The following is a 14,647-nucleotide window of genomic DNA, read 5'->3' as shown; positions in this document are numbered from 1 at the left end:
TTGGAGCAGGTAGCAAGCAACAGGAGAGCTCTGGTAACATTGACTGCCGGCACTAGAATAACTGAGAAGCCAGCCTAAGTAGGAAACTCCCAATTGCCTGATGAAAACAGGTGCACTGGGAACCCAAGCCACAAGTCAGCAGTACCACAAGTAGCCACCAGAGGGAGCCCAAAAACAGAATTCACAACAGTTAAGTGGAAGTTCCTCCTAGTGTAGTTTCTGGTAGCCAGACAGAATCCTCAAGTAGTACCTGGTAAGTGTCATGTTATCATCCACTGCTTGTCATACTCTTCCTCCTGCTCCTCTTCCATCTTTGTCACACTTTGAAATATCCATAACTGGTTATATGTAAACGTCCATACACTCTTGTCATCCTCATGTGACAATTCGATTTTGGTCGGGTGCCTGCACTACTATCACATGCAGGAGAACATCAGCAGCTCTCTAAACTTGACTTTGAGCTCAATGTGTATGGCCCTACGTAACAGCAGTTATGGATAGGGACAGTATATGTCTTTCATGGCCTATTAGGTCAATGTTTTGAGCAGCAGACACGTATCTCTTGCCTGTTCCTCATGTTCTATAGCCATACTGCTGCTAGGACACTACTCCTAAAAAAAACCTATTTTTGCACAGCTTTAAGAAAAAAGAAAAGCCACTGTTTGTTAAATTTTCAAACAGCAAAACTGTTTCTAATTTCCAAAAAGGATTATGTGGCGGGCTTGTTGAAAATCCATTGATTCTTCACATTTCAAATAACAAACCTATTGGTGCTCCTAAAAAAGGGATAATTTTTGAAAGCTTGTTAGAAAGCTATTGCTGCTTAATTTACCAAACACCATACCTATTGCTGCTCCTTAAAAAAATGACAATTTTTGAACCACTTTGACATTACCAAAGCTTTTATGTGACATGCAGAAGTAGTGCTGAGTGCTGTTGCTTCAAAAGCATCCAGCAACTAGAGGGGCTAATACAGTCACAGGAGACATGGAGTGGTTAGCAGAGCCCCAGGGGGGTTGTGGGGAACTTGTCTACAATTCTGGCAGCAGCCAAAGGGATGAGTGGTCTGTGATCTGTCTCTCACAAAAGTTCAGACAAGTGAACCATAGGGACACAGGATTCCATTAAAGAGTGAAGCTAGGCTAACCCCTGAACTGCTAGGAAATAAAGTCTATCAGGAGCAGGAAGATAAGTACTGGAAGGAATTGTGTCACAGGGATCATCTCCCTCAGCAAACCCCCTCCTATCCTCCATCTCACTGTGCTAAAGGGAATGCTGTGTACTAATGTGCCTTTGTAAAGAGTCTAGGATCTTACACACTAAAGTTAATATATAAACTAGCATGCATTAAAGGGATTCCAATTTTTTTTGTAACTGATGCTTTATCTTCATGATAGGTCATCTTATCAGATCTGTGGAGGTCCAATTCTTGGCACCAAATTAATTGTCGTTAGCTCTAGACGGTAGTCTTGTACAACTGGGTAAATTACAGTTTTCCTATACCTCGATCTACTAAACTATGGTGTCATATGGTAATAGTGACTGGAAAAGTCTAAAGAAATTAACTTCAAATTATGTTTTACCTGTGGTAGGCACAGTGAAAATTGGCATTTATATTTATTGGGTTTTATCCTACAGTGTTTTTTTTTTATAGATAAAAATAAAAAGGTATGCTTTTGTTTTTTTCTATGAACTGCGCCACTCTAGTCAACAGGTTGTATTTGGTATTGCATTTCATCTCCATTCTGCTGAATGAGTATAGGCGTCAAAAACTGTTTTTATAATCCAAGAAAAAAGATAAAACTATTTTGAATAAAACATTATCTTCATTTTTTTTAGATTTCTATTAAGTAAATGATGGATCTGTATAGAATATAAAGCAAATGTAACTTCTAATTTGTAAATGTGAACATACGTTTTTATTTCAGCATTTTGCTCCAGATGTGACAGCAACGCTATTTGTCAAAAGGATTTACTTGACTACACTTGTATCTGTAAAGAAGGATTCGGTGGAGACGGATTTTCATGTTATGATACTGATGAATGTGACTATTACCGATGGCCAAATCCATGTTCCCTTGGTACCTGCATCAACACATATGGCTCATACTACTGTATCTGTCCAAGTGGCTACACATGGGAACATAAAACTTGTGCTGATGTAGATGAATGTTCTGCACGGGAGCTGAATAACTGCGACCCACATGCAATATGTAACAATACCTATGGGTCTTATTCGTGCTATTGTCCAGCAGGATATTATGGAGATGGATATAAATGTGAATTAGATGAATGTTCAAGAGATGTTTGTGGGTTTGGTAGAGAATGTGTTAATTCGGGTGGGTCCCATACCTGTTCCGATCCATGCTTCAGTTATACCACCTTGAATGAACCTTCCAGGAGCACATCATACTATGATTACTATTACTATTACTACTACTACTACTATTATGGACGGTCTGACTACTACCTAAATGGATGGTATCGTTTCATGGGCAGTGGCGGAATCCGCATGGCAGAATATTGTCCTTCCTATGGAAATTGTTACACCAGGTACCCCATGTGGTTGAACGGGACCCATCCAGAACCCGCCGATGGAATTGTGAATCGCACAGTTTGCACTTCGGATAGTGGCGTTTGCTGCCAGTGGAGCTCAAATGTGATGGTTAAGGCATGTCCTGGAGGATTTCATGTATATAAATTCAGTTGGCCTCCTATGTACTATTCAGGATATTGTACAGGTAAGAAAGTAAATCTACTATAACATTTACAGTGTACTTGGGATACCACCTAAATGTGTAACAAGTGGGATTTTTTTCTTACATAAATCAACATAAAGGGGTTGTTTTTTGTCATATGCCTTAGTCTTGACATTTTCCTTTTGATAGTGTTGCTACTGCTCTGGAGCACTTAACTGGACCGACAATATATTTTATATAAAGGGAATCCGTCAGCAGGTTGTTGCTATGTAATCTGAGGACAGCACGAAGTAGCAGCTGAGAAACTGAATTCAGGGATGTGTCACTTATTAGGCTGTGTGTTGTTGTTTCCATACAATAAAGGTTTTAGCAACAGAAGATTATCACTGCCTGGACTACAGGACACAGGAGCTCTAGTCCAACCACGCCCCTTCCTCACTGTCAATAGAAAATGTACACAGAGAGCTGTGGTGTGGGTGTGATTAGATCTCTGAGCTCTGCTGCATGCTACATCTAAAAACTCTGTGTCAGAACCGCTGCACCAAGTAGACTGAGTGATACATCACTGGAATCAGAGTCTCTTTTCCTACATTATGCTGCTCTGAGAAGAGTTCGCAAAAACTGGTGACAGATTCCCTTCAAATGAGTGCCATTTAATACCCCTCCAGTGGCCATAGCAAAAAGATGTGTGGCTGTTCACAGCTTCCATGATGGACTTCCATTAGCATCATGTGATAAAAAAAAGAATTACATATATTTGCAAAATCATCAAATCCATTACATATATAAGACTGTATAAAGAAATATGGATGACTTACATCAGTCAGGGTAGGCAAAGGTCAGAGTAGTTGTATCCAAGTTGTCTCTCATATCATAGATAGAATGTGCAGTGACATTTGGTTTATACATGATAGAAAAAAATAAAATCAATTTACAGTGCTGTCAAAATGGCTGAAATAGGTGAAATATATGGAATAAATGAACTTATATTGCGTACACTTTTATGATCACACACTAAAGCACAGTGAAATATTACTAGTAGCTAATGCCTGCTTACAGCATAAACATTTTTTCAATTTTTTTTAGATCCAACCACGGTCCCCGAATCTTGTTCCTGCGCTGATGATGAAGAATGTAAAGCAGTTGGTGGACGTTACAGCTGCTACTGTAAAAATGATGTTTTAGTTTCAGGTATGTTCAAAGAAGCTATACGCGTAAAGAATAGATCTTGAGATATTATCGTAATACTCAAAACACTTTAATGAAGACCTGTCCACTTGCTCAAAAAAATTACACACCTTATAAAAATCCTTGCGTTTCACTGATTTTGCAGCTCTTTTCCATTTTCAATTGTGTTGTTCCAGTACAGAGATATTAACATTTGTTGAATTTGGAGCGCAGTATGTGAAATCTCTATTTGAAGACCAATTAGGTGTTTCTTCAGAGTCTTCTCTAGGGGTGTGTGCATTCAATCCTCCCTACCAAATGTTGTCAATTGCATTTCGACAGCACCTGAGACGGCTAGACCTCTAGATCAGCTTCTCAGCTGTAACTGGCAGTGTTTGGGAGGGGTGAAAATGCATACCCCCGAGAGAAAACTAAAGAAACAACCAGTTTAACTGCAAGCTGAGATTTCAAATACTGCGTTCAAAAAGCAATAAATGTTACTATCTCAGTAGTAGAGCAACGCAGTGACAGTAGAAATGGAGGTAGGAGATTTTTACAAGATATTTAACTTAACTTTTTGGAGTAATTGTGATCGTTTTCAAATGTTTCTGCATAAGGTCATTATAAAATGTAGTAAGTAGGCAAATTAGCTATTTAAATGAATAACAACCATTTTGATTGCACCATTTACAGGCACAGGAAAATAACTTAGCGCGATTGATTAAGACTAGCATTTTGTATGTCAGTCTTGAAGAGGCGGTGCAAGAATAAGATGTACCGAATTCATTATTGAATTTGAAGCATCTTTTCGGTGAAGTGTCTCGACTTACCAGTAATGTTACTCCAGTCAGAGACTAGAGTAACATTTCTGACATTAGAAAGACAATAACCTTCCTTGATTCTGATGAGCAGGTGTAGCCACACTACAACTTGGCTTCTCGCAAGCTAACTCGTTTTGGCGAAGTTGCTTGAAACGGGCATGAAAATGACAAAAAGTTGCAAAATTTTTGTGCAACTCTGCATTTCGAAAATATGTTGGGACTATTTATAGTGTAAACACTTTGATGTATTGGTCAGTAGATTAGCCCAACACTCATAGCACTGCTAGAGTGGATCCGTGGCACCTCAAAACTGCCCATCTGAGATCTAATTCCAAATGTGGACCTCAGACTTCTGCTATGATATCTGTGTCAGATTTGCACGAGGATCATGTGACACATGAACTTACCCTATGTTGCGTCCTCTCTTGCAGCTATAGATCAAATCCGTCCAGTGCTTACGTGTGGTAATCAGGAAATTAAAGCTTCCTTCCAGAAATGTCATCTGAAAAAATTCAAACTTGACACCAATAACATCCATCTGAAAGACAGCTCCTGCAGAGGATTCAATGATTTCAACCTGACAAACATCATAACTGTGGTATCAATCTTGAAGAAGAATGTCTGTGGAAATGAGCTGGTGGTAAGTCGAGATGAATGAAGCATAAAATGTTAGCATGAACAGCATATTTGTCCTTTGCTAGATGAACAATGACAACATTTGGAATTTCCATAATTTCCCTATAGTTACGTAGGCACAAAACAGGGGTCCATAGTAAAAATAGAAAATAGGCCCCTGTCAGGGGTTGCTTGACACCGCAACACTATTCACCCCGATGACTATTTTCTCTTGATACCTGTGCAGGCTGTCTCCAGAATGGCCTCTCTCCCATAGATCAATGGAGTCTAAAAAGATCTGGAAAAAAACACAGAAGTCAATGGAGTCTAAGGCTCTATTCAAAAATTAGCATTAAAATCTGAAGTCTATCTCCATGACTGAAATCTAAGAGCAGATGCAGACAATCGTATTTTTGGTCTGAGTGTGATCCGACAAAATATGGAATTGTGCCCGGACCAATGTTAGTCTATGGGGCCATGCACATGTTCAATTTTTTTCCTTGGACAGTGTTTGTCCAAGGAAGAAAATGACTGAGTTCGATCCAATATTCAGGTCACACTTGGCCCTGCAAGTCAATGAGTGGGTGGGAAACATCGGACACATTCGGATGACATGGGAATGCAGTCCGATTTTCACGGCCTCACAGAATGGAGAAGATGGAGAAATCTTTTTCTCCATCTTCTCCTCATCCTAGATAATCAGAACACACTATTCTCACACTCTGACCAAACTCTGATAAGCTTGTAAGCACTGTGCTTCTTGCCGAGGAGCCTGGCCACCACTGATCAACTGCAGCTGTGGCTGCTAACCTAAGCAGTAAATGGTATGCAAAAAAATTGAGAATAGAGAAAATTTTTACAAAATAAATTGCAAAGTTGTTTGTTTTTACAATCACTTAACAATTTTACTTATTCAAGACCTTGAGAAAAAAACCCTTTAACCCTCATTGTCGATCAATGGCTTTTCACTTTGGGAAATGTAACTAGATGCAGACTAAACCCTACTTATTTGCATGAGAATACACATCTGTAAAGCTACGTACACACAACCGTCTAAAAAAAATTAGTCCAATTTTCATTCAGAAAAATCAGGCAATTTTTCCATCTGTATTGTCATCCATATGCAATCTGTTTTTTGTATAAGTACGGCATTTGTTTTTATACGTGAAGAGTGAATATCAGATGGGTATGGGCATGGGATTTGGGTTCCTGGTGAATGTTGCAATTTGCTGAATTCACATGTAAGCTCAAATTAATTTCTACTTGTGAGGACTATGCAACCAATGGCCCAAAAAATCAAATACCAATATTGTTTTTTGTTTTTTTATACAGAAAAACAGCACATATGTAACTTATAAAAACACCATTTTCCTGTCCATGGACACAAACTCATCACTTGGTGGAGAAGATGTGCTCGGCATTAGCTACTCCTGTGCATATCCACTAGACATGCGGCTGTCCCTCGAAACAGCGCTGAATCCATTTGCAAGGTAAATATGTATATACAATATATATATATGTACACAAATCTTTATCTTTTTCATTGTGGTAGCTGTTTCTGTTAGCTACCACAGTGGTCAATCCAATTGATCTGTCCATGCGCTTGTATGTCTGTCTTCCATCATTCCAAAACTTTTCACACTTGGCATCTAACATTTAACTCACTTTTGTCTATAGGTTTTCTGCATTGTGAGATTTTGCTCTGCAATCTTTTATAAATGTTGTCACATCCCATAAAAATCATTATACAGACATAACCATTCTGGGTAAAACAATCAGGTGTATAGATAGCGGTGACACCCAGATCATGGTGCGTGAAGGTGCCCAATGGCCCTTTTATCACACAAGAAGACAATTTTATAAATGGTAGATGAGGGACTTGTTACAGAATTTTTGCATTTGGGCTAGGAATTTGAAGTTGTATCTCTGTCACCCAACAAATATTCTAGTGCCATAACTCAGACTTTACTTATCGTTACAGCTCAGTCATTGTGGAAATTCAAGGTACAGGAAAGCTGGAGGTGGCTATGGCTCTTTATAAAGACTCAGCATACACAACGCCCTATGAAGGATCTGAGGTTCTGCTGACATCTAAGACCAATCTGTTTATAGGAATTATGCTGAAAATCGGAGACATTTCTCAATATGCAGTGCAGATAACAAATTGCTATGCCGCAGCCTCAGCGAACGCCACATCTAAATACGACATAATTAAGGAGAGGTATGTATTTCATGTATTTCATTAGTATACAGGAGGCTTCTCTGTTGATGTGTCACAATGGTTTCCATAGATTATATATGCCAGACTGGGATTCTATGGCCCAATAAGAAGATATTATTCGGAGGACTCTCCGTCACCCATAGCGATCATATGCACGTCTACTTTTACCTATCGTTGTCATCATTGTACATATAGGACGTACATAGATACAACACTTCCAAAATTGCACAAATTGTCCCTTCTAGGTACTTCCAATACTTGGCACTAGAGTTCTAGTCCTCTTCCTCTCTGAAGAGATAATTTGCACATTTAATTTTCCAGAGGAGCATGCAAGGCCTTTAGGTCTCCTCATACTGGTGTGCCAGACATGGCATGTCACTCTCCACAAGGAGAAACCTTACCCCTTAGATCCACGAACTGTCCCAAAAACTTTAGAAACACCCAGGCAAATTTTGTTTATATAAATATCTCCCAGAAAGGGGTGGTTTTATATAATTTGGGATTCTTAGAGGCGTTACTTGTGGGCTGATCTTAAAAAATCTTTATGTTACCAACACTTTAGCTGGTAAGTATGGAAGCATTGTCAATAAGATCTAATGTGGTAATTGTGAGACATCTCACAGAAAAGAGATCTTAGTGGAATGTGATTAGCTCCAAAATTAGATACTGATCGGGTATATTCACCCATTTGTGTGTCAGTGGGTAGGCTGGTGCTCTTATGGACCAGCCTGACACTGCTTGGCACTCTCTATAAGGAGATAGACCCCCCATCAGAAACTTCTCACCCAGTCAAATCAGCTCTCCTGCTTTGCACTAATGAGGGGGAAACACCCCGAAACACGTGCCTGTAAATAGAGCTTCTGATTTGGCTTTAAGTCCTAAGTCATGTGACAAGGTTCAATATTGACTTTTAGGATTGCATCATCCAATAAGTGGTGCTAGTGTTCCTCTTCCTCTCAGGAGAGGTCAGTTGCATACTTAAATTCCCAGAGGAACATTGCATGGCCTATAAATCTCCATACATCAACTCGGTGCTCTCCACATGGAGAAATTTTACCCCTTAAACTCCCTGAATTTGTGCCTTATACTGATACCTGAATGACTCCAAATTGGCTCGTGCTCTTTTCTTCCAGCTGTCCCAGCAAGCAAGATTCTACTATTAATGTGATAAAAAATGGAGAATCTGTGAATGCACAATTTTCTGTTCAGCTTTTTGGATATCTAAAGGATTCAAATGTTGTGTATCTGTATTGTGATATTCATATCTGTGATAAGACCTGCGCACCGGTAAGTTTAGTATTGCTATTACTCGCTACTTTAGTTTATGCATCAATTACATGAAACAACAAAAAAATGTGCGAGAAGATCTCACAGGTGACTTTCACATTTGAAGGGACAAAAGAATAGATTTGTAAAAAAGTGGGACTCTATAACCCATTGGGCAAATTAATTTTTTTGCGCTTTTTTTATTTTCCTAACTTTCCAGAGCCGTAAATTTTTGTAATTTTCCATTGATATAGCCTTATGAGGGCTTATTTTTTAATTACACTATTCAAGTACCATTCAATATAGCAGAAAATGGACAAATAATCAAAGTGGGTGGAAATGGTGATAAAAAACCTGCAATTCCGCCATTTTTTTTTTTATTTAATTTTTTTATTGTTCATTGTGTGATAAAAACTAATCGGCAGCATGGTTCTCCAGGTCAGCATGATTATGGCAATTCCTTGTCTAGATTTCTTTTTTACCTTTTTTATTCCTATTTTTTTTTATTATTTAAGTGATGAAAATTTTTTGGGAAGGTTGAACTTGATGGATCTGTAATTCTTCAATGTATGTAACAATTTTTTAGTCACCTTACAGGTCTTGAATTTTCAGAAATTCGATCACTTGTATTTTATGCCACAATACTGCAGTATATACTGAGAATGGTATTCACCTATGAAGCCTATAGGCTGGGCTTCATTGGAGGACCAAGATCACAGCAATCTTGGTCTTCAATCTTGTCATCCCATGACAACCCATCGCGTTGTGGGGGAGTGTTTTGAAACCAGGCTTACATGGAATACCAAATCCCCTGCAGGGTCTGTATTTAGAGAAAAAACAGGGTTGCCCAGTCATACTCTCTCACTCTAATTTCGGGTTTTGGAGATGCAAATACATGCATGGCTGCTCGATGAGTATTGCACTTGGACCCTATTTTTTGGAAAAAGCCCAAGTCCTACAGCGGTCCAACTTTTGCCTTCGAAACCATGTAGCCCGGGGTGCATTAACATCACTCCATGCCCAATGTAAGATTAGGTGGAATATTGCCTGGATAATCCCTTTAATGAGATCATCCCTTCATGTTAGGCCATATACACACATCAGTATTTTTGTCAATATTTGAAAATTATTTCTAAGCCAAAAACTAGGAGTGGCACAAATTGATTATATTTTTTTCTTTTTTTCTTCTCTATTGGGGTCATTCATGGCTTTGGCCTCAAAATACTGATGAAATACTAAAACAACAACCTGATCTGTGAATAAAATGAGTGATTGTTGCAGCTTTTACGCTAGCTTCAAATGTTTTTGTTTTTTAGGTTTGCGCTGGTGCGAAAGCTGTGAGCACCTCTGAAAGCGTTACCTCTGATGCCCGTTTGGTTGTGGGCCCTATAATTAGACAAGGTTTGTATATTTTATTAGCAGATAGTGTTTTTAATTTAGGTGACAGACAAAAGTTATTGGTAACATTCAGAACTTGACTTGGGGCAATGTCAAACTGTTTCTGCTCCTACCCTGTTTATCTCCCCCTCATGGTGTCACATTTCTCCCGTCATCCACTCTATGGTGAGGGAGTGAGCAGTGTGAGCAGTCTGCCCACGCTCAACATACAGGCACTTTGTTTACCTTACTTCCCAACATGCATTGGCCAATAAGAAGCCGACATTTATAAAAATACTTCTTCTCTACTGTTGTTTTTTATTATTAATGTTATTACTTAAACTGTAATAATGCCCTTCCATATATCTCACCAGTAATAATGCTTTCTCTGCGCCTCCAACCTGTAAAATTGCCTCCTTTGTGCCTCAACATACAAAAATGCCCCTTCTGTTCGTCCAACCGGTAATAATGCCCCCTTTGCGCATCACACCAGTAATAATTCCTCCCCTTTTCCTCCAACCTGTAACAATGCCTCTTCTGGGCGCCCAACCTACAATAATGCCCCCTCTGTTCCTCCAACTGATAATTATGCCCCTTTTTGCACCCAATCACTAATAATTCCTTCTCTGTACCTGCAACCCCTAACAATGACTCCTCTTTTCCTCTCAACTGTAATAATGTCTCCTCAATGACATCAACCTATAATAATACCTCCTCTCTTTTTCCAACCTAATGCCCCCTGTGTTTTTTCAACTGGTAATAATGTCCCCTCTGTGCATCCCATTAGTAATAATTCCTCTTCTGTGCCCCCAACCTGAAAAAAATGCCTCTTAACTGTAACAATGTGTCCTCAGTGGCTTCAATCTTGTACCAAACAAAATGATTACCGGAGGTTAAATTACATTTAGACCAAAAAAGAGCAAAACATATACCCTAAAATATAACTTTTAATATTCCTAAGTAAAATTACCCATATTATAGGGTCAGGAGACAATAACAGCCCAAATAGTATATCTTAACAATATAAACAATACTAAAAAAGGATAGAGGCTAATATGGTGAGGGGGTGATCTCTCCCTTACTTACCCTACCTCACAGCGGAGGTTGGCACCCTAAGTTCGACATGGCGCCCCCACTCGCTGACGGTTCTCCGTTAAGACCCTGAAGGCCTACAAAGATGTCTCTGTGCCCCCAACTTATAATAATACCCCCTCTGTTCCTGCAAACTGTAATAATGAATTATCCGTGCCTCCAACCAGTAATAATACACCCTCTCTTGTGCCTCCAACCTGTGATAATGCTTCTTTTGTGCCTCCAACATGTAGTAATGCCCCCTATACTTTCCACCCATACTATTGGCTCCTGTTCCACCAATAAAATGCTATGGAAGCTGAATAGGTCATAAGTTATGAGAAATCACTCATCTGCAAGTATTACAAAACTGGCACACTGCACATAACTGTGAGCAAATATACAAAGGTGAGAGAGCCTGTAACATATACATGATAAAAGTGATGCAGCTAAAGTAGAATAATGGTAAAGGAGACATTATAGAGTTTATTCTCTAGAGCAGGGGTGGAGAGCCTCCGACCCGTGGGTCATTTATGACCCTCGATTACCTTTTATCTGGCCCCCAGCCATATTCCTGGGGACCGTAGAACTTTGGGGCGGAGCAGCTATATTTTGATATCTGCCTGCCCTTAATTTTTTCTTGCTCTGTGAGCATGCACTTGTAGTGTTCACTACTCAGCACTGAGGCGCATGCAATGAAAGATTAGTCCTGAGTGACACCAGTGCCAGCGTCAAGATGTTCTTTGTGGGCGGAGTTAGAATGATATTTGTACAGCCCCCGAAGGATGGTATAAATATCCAAATGGCCCTTGGCAGAAAAAAAAGATTCCCCACGCCTGCTCTAGAGTCTGGATTGTTTGACTCACATTTAACACAGGCGAAATCCTGTAGCTGCAAGCAAAGATTCTGTGTATGAGCCGATTAAAAACCTGCCTTTCATGATGATTGACCTGCCCTGCACTTCTTGTAATCTGTCTTAGCATCTCTTTTAGTAAAGACTGATTTACCATAAAACAGACAGTGGAAAGCAAGTTAGACTGAATGCAAGCACCTAGTAGACATCCACCTAACACAGTAAAATTCATCTGATGATATAAGACATTGTTCCCCAACTCCGGTCCTCAAGAGCCCCCAACAGGTCATGTTTTCAGGATTTCCTTAGTATTGCACAGGTGATAACTGTATCACCTGGACAGACAAGCATTCAATCACCTGTGCAATACTAAGGAAATCCTGAAAACATGACCTGTTGGTGGCTCTTGAGGACTGGATTTGGAGAACACTGATATAAGACCATGTTCAAGTTCCACCTCTCCTCTTCCATTGTCTACAGTCATCTCTAATTTCCTTCGAGGTGGGAGACCCCTTACTCTTTTCTTTTAGTAGTACCTGTTTCCCACGACACCTTGTGTTACACCTATTACTGGGGTCTGCCTTTTCTTTTCATTGTTGGGCCCCTACTAGCGCTTAAGGACTACTGGGGCTTACACGGAAAATGTTCCTAAAATCAGTCCGGTGGTCTCAGATGTCTGTTCTAGATTGAAGATGACCCCATTTTATTTTCTCTAACAAACATTTCCTTGTTTTGGCAGATGTTACCACTCTCAACAGCGGAGCAGGTAAGTACTGAAAATTAATTTTCCAACTTGTCTATTGGGAAAATATTCACCTTCGTAAAGGCATATAGCAATAAACAATGGTGGTGGTACTGCTGGTATCCTTCATAAAAAGTGACGTTCTAGGCAGGGTTATCAACATCACTTTTTTACTAACCACAAAGATAAAGATCAACAATCATATTAGAACATTGATACTAAAAATTTACCATGGTCTGATATTTACGGTTCCAATACGTCCTAAGGCAGTGTTGCCCAACTCAGGTCCTCAAGAGCCACCAACAGGTCATGTCTTCAGGATCTCCTTAGTATTGCCCAGGTGATAATTGCATCACCTGGAAAGGCAAGAATTCAATCACTTCGGCAATACTAAGGAAATCCTGAAAATATGACCATTTGGTGGCTTTTGAGAACCGGAGTTGGGGAACACTGTCCTACTGCAAGGCAAGGTTCACATTCATACCGATAATGCAGCAGATTAGAAAGGAAAGGGTCGCATTCACTTGTAAGGACTCGTTGAAGCTCCATTTGGTGAGAAATAGCCATCGTCCTTGATGTGTTCTATCCCCCCGATACCTGTTAAGTCAATGAAATAAAGAAGAATTTCATGCACCGGTGAGTGTGACCCTTTTCTTTCTATTCCGCTACATTATCTATTTTCACATTTTCCCTGGGTGATCACCCGTAGCTCCTTTTGTGTGGCTTGGACTGACATTTTTCCACACAAGGACTAATAAATGGGTTGTGAATCATATGGTGACAGCCCACTTCTTTACCTATTCACATTCCTGCAGCGCACCCTGCTGAGCACTATGTCATGGTTTCTGTTCGATTTCCCAAAAAATAGCATTCCTACAGGAACCCTGAGTTATTAATTTAAATGAAGCCATTAAAGTCACTTTGGACATTGAATTCCGTCCTGGCAGTATTCTTCTTTTTCACACATGAACAAAAAAGTGTTAGGTCACATTTTTGTGCATGTCTGAAAAAGACGAATACTGCCAAGATGAAATGGTGTCGATAGTGACTCCGGAGGCATCATAAAAGGGAACAGCGGTCAGGGTTACCATCAGAATCCTGTTTTTTGGGAACACCAAAAGAAACCCCAACATAGTGCTCAGCAGAGAGCACAGTATAAGTGTGAACCTAGCCTAATACTCATCAGAAATAGGAGGCAGTTGCCATGCCATGAGATGCATACCTGTCATGCTGATCACATGGACTCCAGTAGTCAGCCTATGCCGTCACAACCACGACCAATGACTGTAATACACAGTCTTAGGCCTGCTCCAATGGTGAAGATCAGAGAAATCTCTGATCTCAGCCATTTGACCTTTTGAAAACCATGATCAATATTGATCGCAACATTAAAAGGACGTGGGGAATTAATCCCTTCTTGATTTTGTCATGAGAATCCTTGTTATGCAACAAAGGTCCTCATATGTATTGTGTTCTGGTGCTTCCAGCAGATTCTTCCTATTCTCTGCATTCAGCACTGTACTGCAACACATCACCTGGACTGCACATGTTGCTGTAGTTTGCATGCTCTTTGGAAATTTCAAAGTCTTCAGCTGAAGAAAATTTGACATTTTTGCAAATTGTCCACTAATTTATAGACAATTCAATCAGCAACCATGTGTCTTGGCAGTATAGTTTCAGTGCAGAGATATCACCTAATGTGAGATGCAGTAGCTATACCTATGTAACACAGCAACATTGTACTATTGTTACTTCCCATGTTCCTATAGTATAGACACTTCAGCTTGAACACTGCTATATAATAATAGGGTAACA

General features: G+C 39.7%; 1 protein-coding gene across 1 annotated transcript in view; it reads left to right on the top strand.

Annotated features, from left to right (window-relative positions):
- Positions 1-14,647, top strand: part of LOC143785925 (uromodulin-like) — a 52,188-nt gene that overhangs the window by 35,629 nt on the left and 1,912 nt on the right. Inside the window, exons 10-17 of the mRNA XM_077275069.1 lie at positions 1,929-2,741; positions 3,786-3,890; positions 5,119-5,327; positions 6,635-6,792; positions 7,284-7,523; positions 8,657-8,810; positions 10,106-10,190; positions 12,830-12,856. Coding sequence (XP_077131184.1) covers positions 1,929-2,741; positions 3,786-3,890; positions 5,119-5,327; positions 6,635-6,792; positions 7,284-7,523; positions 8,657-8,810; positions 10,106-10,190; positions 12,830-12,856 — 1,791 coding nt within the window. The remainder of the gene's footprint in view (positions 1-1,928; positions 2,742-3,785; positions 3,891-5,118; positions 5,328-6,634; positions 6,793-7,283; positions 7,524-8,656; positions 8,811-10,105; positions 10,191-12,829; positions 12,857-14,647) is intronic.

This window comes from Ranitomeya variabilis, chromosome 7, assembly GCF_051348905.1.
Source record: "Ranitomeya variabilis isolate aRanVar5 chromosome 7, aRanVar5.hap1, whole genome shotgun sequence".
Lineage (NCBI taxonomy): Eukaryota > Metazoa > Chordata > Amphibia > Anura > Dendrobatidae > Ranitomeya > Ranitomeya variabilis.
Note: the sequence above shows the minus strand (reverse complement) of the source record. Positions and strands in the feature narration are given on the sequence as shown.